The sequence below is a fragment of the Empidonax traillii genome, unplaced genomic scaffold, assembly GCF_003031625.1.
Source record: "Empidonax traillii isolate 1590-97213 ecotype Southwest subspecies unplaced genomic scaffold, ASM303162v1 scaffold30:size3273891, whole genome shotgun sequence".
Taxonomy (NCBI): domain Eukaryota; kingdom Metazoa; phylum Chordata; class Aves; order Passeriformes; family Tyrannidae; genus Empidonax; species Empidonax traillii.
Window position 1 is genome coordinate 1,594,741 of NW_020955223.1, and position 11,211 is coordinate 1,605,951.

Below are 11,211 nucleotides of genomic sequence, written 5' to 3' on the forward strand. Positions count from 1 at the left end.
ATCTCTATGGAGAGAGCAGGTGGAAAGTTGTGTTGGGAGATATTTGCCTAATTCCCTTTTCTGGGATTAGAATATTTTAAATCTGTAAACCAAACATACTGATAGTCTTGCCACGTGCTTACCATTTAAGCAGCGCAATAAAAACCTCAGAACAGTACAGCAATTTTTATTCACACATCTGTGTTAGTCCATTTATATTCTTCAAGACTGAGGAGAGAGACTGTTAAGGAGATCAGGGGTTTAGTTACTTAACAAAACTCCTGAAATGGCTGAGGATGTTGTTCCCAGGTAGTGCTCTAGGCAGCTTCACCTGGGTTCAGGCTAGTAATTCTTTTTTGTTCACTCTGCTTATCCTCTTTTCTGAAAACCAAATCCAAGATAATTTCCTTTTCTCTGATGGAAATTGTTATTCCTCTGTCTTTTTCCTGTCACTGATACTGACATTCTTGGGAGACATTTCACTGATGTTGCTGACTCCCTCAGTTACTCAAGGAGAGATTTCCAGATTTTCTTTTTTTCTAAAAAAAGAAATTGTAGTTTACACTTTTGCCTATTCTAATTTACTGAAAAATTTATTTACTCTTATTTTTGAGTGAAAACATGTTTACTTAATATTTTCTTATTTCTCTGTGTTTAATTGTCTAAGATCTTTTTTTTTTTAGTCTTCAGGATATTTTTTGCTTGAAGCAGTAGAGACAATCTCAAATTTTGTTGTCACTAACTACATCAACCAAATGTAGCTGCTAAATTAAAACAGATTATTTAAATACTGTCTATTTCAATATGCAATTAAAACTTTATATTAAATTAATTTCCTAGTATATTCTCTGGTTATACTGAAACTCAGTTATCTGAGTTTTGTAGTGCATTGTGAAGGCAGCAGCAAAATAAATGTAAGTACTTTTTGCTTCTAGGTGACAGTGATGTTACAAAACAAATCCATTATCAGCATTTATCAGACTTGTCCATTCATTTTGCAATATATTGACTTGTCCTTCACTTCTGATTTTTGGTGGTGTGGAGTGCACTTCTGGATGGCTAGAGCTGCCTGCTTTTTCAGTTACAATTCTTCTGGCTTGCAATTCACTCCCTATAGTAATTTTCATGAACTTTTTAATCTTCCATCATACATACTACAGGAAAAAAAGAAAAAGAAATCTGGCCTAGTTAGTACCATTTCCTGGCACTGGCAGAAGCACAATGTGCTGAATATTGTTCATGTTACTTATTATAATGTATGAGATCTTTGCTATGAATAGCTTGCAAAGTACTTTGAAGGAACAGAGGAACTACACTGTTCCTTACTGAACCCACACCTCTCTCTTTCTTCTAAGATAATTCTTATCACAATATTCATGTTGCAGAGGGGAATGTTGTCCAAAATTCACCTGTAAAGACAGTGCCCTAAAGCTCAGGGGCCTCCAGAGAGGGACAGAGAGGCATCAAGAAGAGGAACCCTGTTACCGAGGGGGCATAAACGCTGATAAAGCTTTTCGATTATCATACTCAAAAGTGCTGAAATTGGTTGGGATAGAAGAAAAGATAAGAGCATAATTACTTTAGTTAATGGTGAGAAATTAAGACTTAGCATTTTTAGTAAAGATTTAGAATCCTTTTCTGCTTCCTTCTTATTTCTGCTTTCTCTTAGGTTTGAGCCTTTTTTTCATGTTGCATCTTATCCCTGTTTGTTTATAGTTTTATAGTTTCTCATTATAGATGCCCACATTTGAGATGTTCTGGTTCTCTGTCTTCAAACAATTATTGAATTAAATAAATAATAGGAGTTAAGAATAAAGGAGTAAAAGTATGAATATGAAATAAAAATATCATTATACAATTTTGGTTATATTAAGTTCAATATATTTGCTAAATTTGCTAAATCACTAAACCCCCCCCCCAAATGTTTCCTGTGCCAAATTGTTATTATAGGGAATTGAGTAAAAATAGAACCTTCATCTTGTAGTGGCTTGAGATTACAAAGTTGTTAACAAAAAAAACCCAATGTTTTTCTTCTAGGATGAACAAATGAGATAGTTGGTTTAGATATTAGATATGGAGTCTTTTGTGGTACTTAAGAATACTTTTCAGGGTAGAATTACGTTCTGTAAGTTCATAAATAAAACTCACAGGCATCTCTAGTATTTTCTAGGATAATTTAACTAACACAGTTTAACCGTGCAACAGTCAGAGTATCCAGAGTTCAAATGTCAACCTTGCAGTTCTTACCCTCTGCAGAGAGTAACAGTTTTATAGCTGTTTGAGAGGGTAAGAAGCACATAGTAACTACAGCAAGTTTATTCTACATTCAAATTATAGAATTGTTCCTGTAATTACACTTTTCTAATTGCTTTATTGCCAGTAAGGATGTACAAATATACATCATTATTAATACTTAAAGTGTGGTTTAGCAAAGGTTCCACTACTGTTCTTTGCAGGCCAGGATATTCTGTCAGGAACTTTGCTGTAATAACAAAAAAAACTGTAGAATGTCGGAAATATTTTTCATAATTTCTTTAGAATTTTTTCTTTAAGATTTCAGTAACAGTAGCCTGACCTTGATTCCATTCTAATCTAACAAAGAGCTGAAAAGTATGCTTTGGAGGAGAAAGAAAAATGTCTAAAATGTATGTCACAAATCCGTAAAAGTGTTCTTAAATGCTTATTTTAAAATCTGATTCTATTTTGCTCTGAACAGCAATAAAATAAATTTGTACAGGTAGCAGGAGCTCTTTAAGAAAGATGAATCACTGCTGTATTACAGAATGAGAGGCATAAGAGGCTTGGAAACAAGAGCCCAAAGCAAATGGGAAAGCTGATTGCCATTGCTAACCATTCTTTGCTTCTAAAAGCCTCTCCAAGGACTCAATCTTAGACTGAAGCTTTTGGCCTGTAAGTCTGCTGAATTGCAACCCCTGACAACACCAATCTTTGGCCTGTAAAACAATCCCAGCCATTGCATTTCTGTTAAGAAAGCAAGCAAGGGACTAGAAAGTGTTTGGATATAGCAACAATCTACTGCAAGTTCTCCAGCACTTCTTACATCTAATTTTGCTCTCCCAGATAGGAATAACTTTTTTCTTGAGTCCCTGGAGGAGATGCCGACTAAACTTTTGAATGAGCCTCAACAGAATAGCAGCTCTCATTATTCACATGTGGTTTTCTGTACCATCTCAGGGGCACCTGTATTGTGCTTGTCAAGGTGGGTTTGTTCCCTTCTTACAGTTCATGAAGGATGTAGGTCACACACTTAGTGGTGTCTTGTGGTGTTTTACTGCTAATGTTTTGGGCTGGGGTTTTTTTGTGGCACTTAAAACCTATCATGTCATGCACTTTCACCACCTCCAGCAAGGTTTTATTGATCCTATTTGGACATCAGAAAGAATTTTTTCATGGAAAGAGTGATTAGACGTTGGAATGGACTGTTCAGGGAGGTAGTGGAGTCCCTGGAGGTTTTCAGGTGATGACTGGACGTGGCTCTTAGTGCCATGATCTAGTTGACAATGAGGTAAACAGTCAAAGGTTGGACTCAATGATCTTGGAGGTCTTTTCCAACCTATATGGTTCTGTGATTCTCTTCTCTTAGCTTAAATTTTTGGTTACGAACCTTGTGAGTCATTTTTCTTTTCCCCTCTGTTCATCTTTGACATTTCCATTCTTATTCAAAAAGTGAATCATTGTCATCAATGGAGATACTCACTCTGGAATTCCTACAGATTTTCTAAGAAGGTTCAGTGAATACCCTAAAAAGCATCAACTGAAACACAATTGGAAGAACAATCCCATAAGACAATTTCCATTTCTAGATACATTGAAAAATTACTGCAGAATGCTAAATAAATTCTGAGATACCTTATGATACAATATTTCCTGTAATACCATGAAATGGCCTGAAATAAGCATAATTCTTCTATGTCACCAGTAGCATGGCAGATCTCTGTCATAATGATGATATTGCTGGATATTTACTAAATATTCTGGAAGACTGAAGGTACTGTTTGTTTCTCAAGGCTCTTTTTTAAAGAAAAATGGGTCTGTTTCTTCTAAAAAGACCTTCATTTTTTACAGAAAGTACAAATTTTTTTAAATTAATCACTTTTCGATAGAAAACCTTGTTTAGTGGTTTGGATGATAATAATGCTAGCACTGATCTTTGCTTCTCCTTCAGAGCTTCTCAGTACATTGTAAACTATGCATTTTTTCATCTTTACGGGACTCTTGGCAGACTTTATGGTTAATACAAAGACATGAAGCAAATTAGATGTTTTTTTAAGGAAGCTGAGAAACATCTTTTAAAAAGAGCAAAAAGGAATAACTTCCTTTAGAGGATAATTTTGTACTTAGTTAGTTTCAAAATAACATCTAACACCCCTGCAGCCAGACTGCAATTAGTATTGGTGGCCAGCTACCATATGTATTTCCATAGCATTTCTTTTATCCCTGTTCATTTGGATTGTAAACCAATAATGAAGGAGACACCTTGCTTATTTGAATTAAATTTTATTGCCATACTTTATGTAATTTTAACTGATTCTTTTAACTCCCTGGTGTTTGCTGAAACGTAAGTCGGTGGATCTTCTCGGTCCATTCAATTAATATTTCTCATAACAGGATTGTGTGTCATACCATTTGGCAGTGCTTAGTTTAGCTAATGTCCAGATAATATGCTCTGAATGGATTGTATTCTGGATAAGTAAGTTAGATATTTAAGTAGAAACCAGTGTGACTAATGTGGGATATCAAATTCTCTAGGTCTTGCAGTTCTATATATGCTTGAAGAATGCATGCAGGAAAGCATAAGCCATTTCATAACCTTGACTTTGGTTGCATCACATTGCTTTGTGCTGGTGTTTGCATTGGAAGCAGCTTGGGCGACCTCAGCACCGAGGGCTGACTGATGTTCTCTGTTGGAGTGTCCAGTTCTTCGTTTCGTTACCACGAGTGCTATGAAAGTCTGCTTTATTAAGGTCTTTTCACTCCTGTGGCTTCTCCAGCATATGAAGGAAATGTGTCTTAGCTCATTTAAAGGATATCTTTATGGTTTGGAAGCACAAAAATATGTCTTGTTTGGTAGAATCTTGCCCATGAAGCCAATATCTAAATATCACTGCAGGAGTGCTCACAAATAGCTCTGCATAGCCAAGGGCTAAGGAGTCATTACTGCCTGTAATGACTGCACTAGGCAGAACTGAAAAATTACTTCTTGAAACCTGAATTCTTCAGAACTGAAACTCTTTTCTTTCTATATAGATACCTAATAGATAATATAATATATGCTGCAACACATATGACACACTGTGTACTAGATAAAGGGATGGGCTCCACAATATTCAAGGAGTTAAACTGAAAATGCAACAAGTTTGCTGCAGCCTATTTTCATTTAACTTTCCAGGTTAACTTCGGTTAACCCAGGTTTGGGTTTTTCACACTGAACTAACGGATCGTCTTCCCTAGGTTTTGTATTTTTCCCCTTGCATGATTTGTTGGGATATCAGTCCAATGAAAGTAATTTAAAATGTGACTTGTTAAAAATTAAAAAGTGAATGTGAACTTTTTAAGATAATGAAAAGTAGCATTTTTCATGGGAGAGACGATAGTGGTTTATGTATGAAACTGAAATAGGAAATCTCGACTCCTTTTCCATTTATGCAGTAAACTGATCTTGTCATATTGGGTCCAAGACCTTCTCGTGAGGGGTTGGGTAAAGTGACACTCAAAGATCATTGGATCTAAGATCAGATTGTGGCATTTGTTATACTGACACTTTTCTTTGTTCTTGACTTATTTGCACAATGTTACTCTCAGCCATTTCAGGCTTTGTTTATGATACTATTCAAATAGTATCAGAATCTGTAGACTATTAAGAACCTCACTGATAGTAAGCAGAGATTGAGTATGGTAAAATGATACTTTAACAGTAAAATAATTTTAATGTAATTCATCCTTCCTTACTGAAGTCTTGCTTTCAAATATGGAATGGGACTTGGGAATAAGAAAAGCTGGTTCTTGCTCTATCACTGTTAATACATGTATCTGCTGTGTACAGAAATGATTTTAATTTCTAGGGATTTAGCACCATTCTAACAAAAGTAAGGTTTCTGAAAGAAAAAAGAATATCCGAGATGCTTTGCACTCTCTCTGATTTTTATTTCTCTGTTTGAAATTAGTTTTACCATGTGATAGTCTTAATTCTCATTGTAAATCATGTTCATCTGGCTTGTGGGACAATTATGATATAAACAGGTGGTCATAAAAGTATAATTTGCCAGTCAAAATAAACATTAGATTCTAGGGATTTCTGATTATCATCTGAGCGATGGGAATAGGGAGGACAGTGAGTAAGGCCCTGGAACGGATGGAGGCAGAAGGGTCTTTGAAGGTTTTGTTTAATTGATTCCTCAATGTAACCCTGTTTTTCCTTTGGGGCTTTCTGGCTCCCCCTCAGAATATGGGAATGATGTTATACAAGCAAATACCAGCACCTCAATACAATGATCCATGAGTTATGTCTTCCAAGAGGGAATGTGAAAAATTCATGCAGAGTAGAAATTAAGGGAAGTTTTTAGGTTTACAATAGCTACTAATTTAAGTACTTATTTGAAGTGTTGTGGGGTGTTCTTTCAGATAAATATAATTAACATAAATAAATGTCCTGTGTGTTTGGCAATGCTCTTTGCAATAGAATATGTCTGTAGCAGAAGCTGTGTGTGAATTTTGTTGTGTTGCATACCTTGAGCCTATTTGGCCCTGACAAGAAGGAAGACTTCCCTTTCAGTGTTATCAATGAGCAGCTATAGAAGCTAATATATCTTTTTTTTTTTTTTTTTAATGTAAGAGCTGCTCGTCTTCATCTTGGAGATAACTGAGCTCATTAGAAAAGTACAAGAGATTTTAGGGTTTTTCCTGAACTTACAGACTTATGGTGCTATTGCCCATGGTTTTTTTGCTCAGAGCTTCAGAAGCTGGGTAGTAGAACTATGCAGGCTATCTTCCTGACTTCCCTGCTATCTTTTCTATTTTCTCTGCCCACTAAAGATACCAGAATCAGTAGGGAAAGCCAGAAGAAACCTTCTTTATCAACTCTTGCCTCTGCTGTTGTGTGTAGCTTTATGAAGAGCTGTTAGCTACTCCTAAGAATAGAGAACTGAGAAAAGGAAAGCGAGGAGAACTAAAGAACAAGAAGAAACATCTGTAAACTGTAGCTGTAGGAATTATGAAGTACAGACATGCTGGTATTACAGTAGTGTTAGAGAATGTCACTCCTCTTTGTCTTGGATCATAACCAGTAAGGTTAGTAGCAGCCACGTAGCAGTCGTTCCTTTTAATAAACTTAACCTTCAGAAATTTTACATTATTATCCTGGTATATGATAGTGACAGATCTTGGGAAGTTTATCTTATGCTTTAGTTTTCAAATCATTGCAAGTATGAACAGAAGATTCCAAATGAGTTCAGAGTGTGCAGCACCACTAACCCCTTCTGTCCCAGCAGCTTGTGGAGGAGTGTGCTTCCTCCATCACCCAGGAAAAGTACTGGCTCTGAACAGGCTTAGATTGGCAAGAGTACCTGTTTCATTGCTGTCAGGTTAATAGAAGGTTTAGTGTTGGTTTATCTGTCCTACTAGATGAAATCTTGGGTTGTGTAAGGAATGACTTGTACTCAGGTTTTGTTCAAGTCCAATCCAGTCCTTCCTTTGGGAAGGAGGAGGAGTGTCTTTTCTCTGGCTGAATGCTTAGCTGTGTTACATACTCCAGGCTAGAAAACACAGCACCCACTGCCATCACACCACCCAAACTGTCCCTCTGTCAAACAGCAACAACCTGTTCTCTGTAACAGCCGTGATCTGTGACATTCAACTCCTGCACAACTCCTCTAAAAATCATGGAATAATTTAGGATGAAAGCAACTTCCATACAATTAGATCCATTTAACTCATGTGATCTGCTGAATACCAAATTAGTGTTTAAAGCTTTTTGTGCTTTCCCTTCCATAATAAGGTATAATCTTTGGATTTTTATGTGTTTCGAGTGTGGTGGGTTGAAAGGAAGAAAACAAGACTGCAATCAGAAATTAATTTCTATGTTTGTGGCTCTGACATGAATTTTGAACAAATTACTAAATATTTCCATATGTTTGCTGATATAAAATATAAATCGTTATAACAAACGTCTTACTCCTAGAGATCAAAGAATCATAGAATGGTTTGGGTTGGGAGGGATCTTAAAGATCATCTAGTTCCAGCTCCCCTGCTGTGGGCAGGGACACCTTTCACTAGATCAGGTCGCTGAGAGCCTGTTATTGGTCAAGAATGACATTATAGGTGCCTGATATGTGAGCTATGACTTTCTTTAGCATTTTATTGCTATAAATAGTAAAACAAATTGAATTTGATTTCTAGAGGCAGAGTAAATAGTCTTTTCTGTGTTTTTAAAATGGTAAAAGTTTTAGGATAAACACATAATAAGGTCCTATTGGCAGGTCAGTATCAAAGCTTACAAGTCTATTGGGTCCAGCGTCTGATCAGCTGGCATTTTCTGTAAATTGTGTTGATTTCTTCTGTATGGTTTCTTTATTTCATTGTTGGTTTTGTTACAGGGGTTGCTGTTGGGTTTTTTTTAAGTTTCAGCTGTGTTTTTCTGTAAAGAACATACTTGGCAATGAATTGCCATATAATGGACAGCCAGTTGTGCAATTCCATTTCAAATTGGAAAGCAACATCATTAGTGTTTTGAAATAACTGGGATAGGAGTGTTTTTATCATGAAAGTCATGCCTTTGTTGGACAATTTCTGAAAACGCACAAGGGGAACAGAAGATGGAGCTTCATCATTTATGAAGCTTCATCATTTATGAAAGGAATTATATGAAGTAATTTCCCCTAAACAAGACTGAACATAATGACAAAAATTCCACTAGCCATGTGCTGAGTGGATTATATATATTTTATATATAAATGCAGAGTAACATTAGGTTGAGATACCTTAGTAATCAATCCAAAAGATCTGTTGTTTGTTTAGCCTTAAATCAGGTTGACCTGAGCCAAAGAATTATATCAACGTGTATTGAGAACTGCTATTTTAGATCTACCTGAACTGAACTCTGAATGTGCTTTTATTTATTTTTTGTTTGTTTTGTTTCCCTTTATTAGTAGGTCATTGTGGTTCTAAGTACAAAGCCGCAGTTGCCTGATTTATAGTGTCTAAGTGTCTGTTCTTCTGTTCTCTTTAGAGATCGCAGTTGACTGTACCAAGTGCAGAGGCGGGAAATCAAAGGAGTCAAAATTTGGAAAGCAGCCCTTTCATGTCAGACCTGCTGAGCGACGTACCCTTTGCCCTGGCACCACATGTGTTAGCAGTGCAGGGCACCCACAGTGACGTTCCTGACCGATTGCTCACCTACGACATCAATGATAATTTATCAAGATTTTGGTATGACTTTACCCTTGAAAATTCAGTGCTTTGTGATCCATAATGTTTTCTTTATTTTCTCTGCCTCTGTTGAGGAATAAGTCTTAAAGGGAAGATCAAGACTTATTTTGTTTAGCTTAATATTTTGGGGGCCTACCACTGGTGTATCAAATGGGTTATTATTCACAACTGTGATATATTTCTTAGCTTTAAATGAACTGTAACTTTATATGTCAAATATTCTGTTTATCTCCAAAGAAATCAAGCAACCGTTTCAGCCTGAGTAGAGGACTCGCTGTTGGTATCTACTTCCAGTAGGTAGGCTGCAGACACAAACATTTCATAACTTTAGGAGGAAGTCCAGCATGTCTGCAATGTTTTGTTATTTTACTCAGTTATCCAAACACATAGATCTTGTTACTCGTGTTAAGATCTCCTCTGATTTTGTACAGATAGAAACCAATATTAACGCTAAAGCAATGCTGCTCTGCAGAACTGGACAGACAACTTTTCTGTGAAACCAAGTTTTAAAACTCAGAGTTAATTATGAGTCCTTAAATAATCTTGAAGACTTAATAAAATTGGTTAAACTTATCAATTTCAAAATGAAAGTCAGTTGCTTCCTTCCCTTTTCCAGTAGATGGTATTTTGTTGCCTGCCTGGAGAAGTCCTCCCCGCCTGCCTGTTGGCTGCTGTTTGTTCTCATTACCACATGTGTTCCTGATTTATATACAGATCAGCTTTTCCATTTTAACCTCTTTGCCCTCTGAAGAAGGAAATCTCAGGACACGTACTTTTAATGGTCACACCCTTCTTTTTTTAATTTGTGTGCCAGAGATACAGATGGCAATGTTTAACAACAGGAAAACATTACATTGTTTCTTATCCAACTAAATTAAACTGCTAAGTACCTAAACATGCGTTCTCACAGACCACTGTGTCCCTGCTCGCAAGCTTTGAGCATGTTTTTCCCTACTAACACCAGAGCTGCTGTTCCACGAGCAACAGCTCTCTGATGTAATGTCACAGTTTGTGAAGAATGATCTGTGGCACACAAAAGACTACACTTGTTTTCTCTACTGGGGTACAATATTTCTATTGTGCCAAATGTTAGTGGATATTTTCTTGTATTTTCTATGCTCTGTGGTAGTTTAAAATACATATATTTTCAGACTTGCATCCTCTTACAGTGTTTGAGATAAGTACTGTAGATGGTGAAGAAATTACATTGTGAATATATCTTAGATTGTTAAATATTTGTGGTTTAGAGTTTTTTTAATGTATGTATTTAATATTTTTGACAGCTATGTTCTTGAATGTTTTGAAGATATTGTTTCAGGGAGAGTATCTGTGCTGCACTCCAATAAAAAGATGCTAAGTAATAGTGAGTTATTTTTTATGTGTGAGAGTTTTCATGCGGTTTCACATATATTGTTGACTACAGCTGTGACCATTCAGCTTTCATGGGAACTTGAACTTGAAAATTCAATTTGAAAATCTTTTCAGTGTCATTTAAAAATTGGGGCTCTTCTAATATATTGTGTCACGCTTTCATCTGATGGATTCTGTGTGTTGTGCTGGTGACTTGTGATGGCTTAGGTGGCATGCCTGATACTGCTTTGAGGATAGTGCGGCTAGGAGCTGGGAAGTACTAAGGCCTCTTGGGGAACAATTAATTTTACAAAGTTGTTCAGAACTGTCTTGTGTGCTGAATTTTCTAGTTAACACATACCTGAAGCACTAAATTTAATTTTCATTATTTTATATCTAATAGTTAAAAAATGGCTCATTCTGCAAATAGCATGTTTC

The 11,211-nt window shown here is 36.2% G+C and overlaps 1 protein-coding gene across 4 annotated transcripts in view; it reads left to right on the plus strand.

The window, feature by feature from the left end:
- UMAD1 (UBAP1-MVB12-associated (UMA) domain containing 1) overlaps nt 1–10,956 on the plus strand; it is a 77,374-nt gene extending 66,418 nt beyond the window's left edge. For all 4 annotated transcript variants that reach the window (XM_027910946.1, XM_027910954.1, XM_027910961.1 and 1 more), the window contains one exon: nt 9,224–10,956. In XM_027910946.1, the coding sequence (XP_027766747.1) occupies nt 9,224–9,466 (243 nt within the window). In that variant the 3' untranslated portion in view covers nt 9,467–10,956. The remainder of the gene's footprint in view (nt 1–9,223) is intronic.
- Nucleotides 10,957–11,211: the final 255 nt, after the last annotated feature.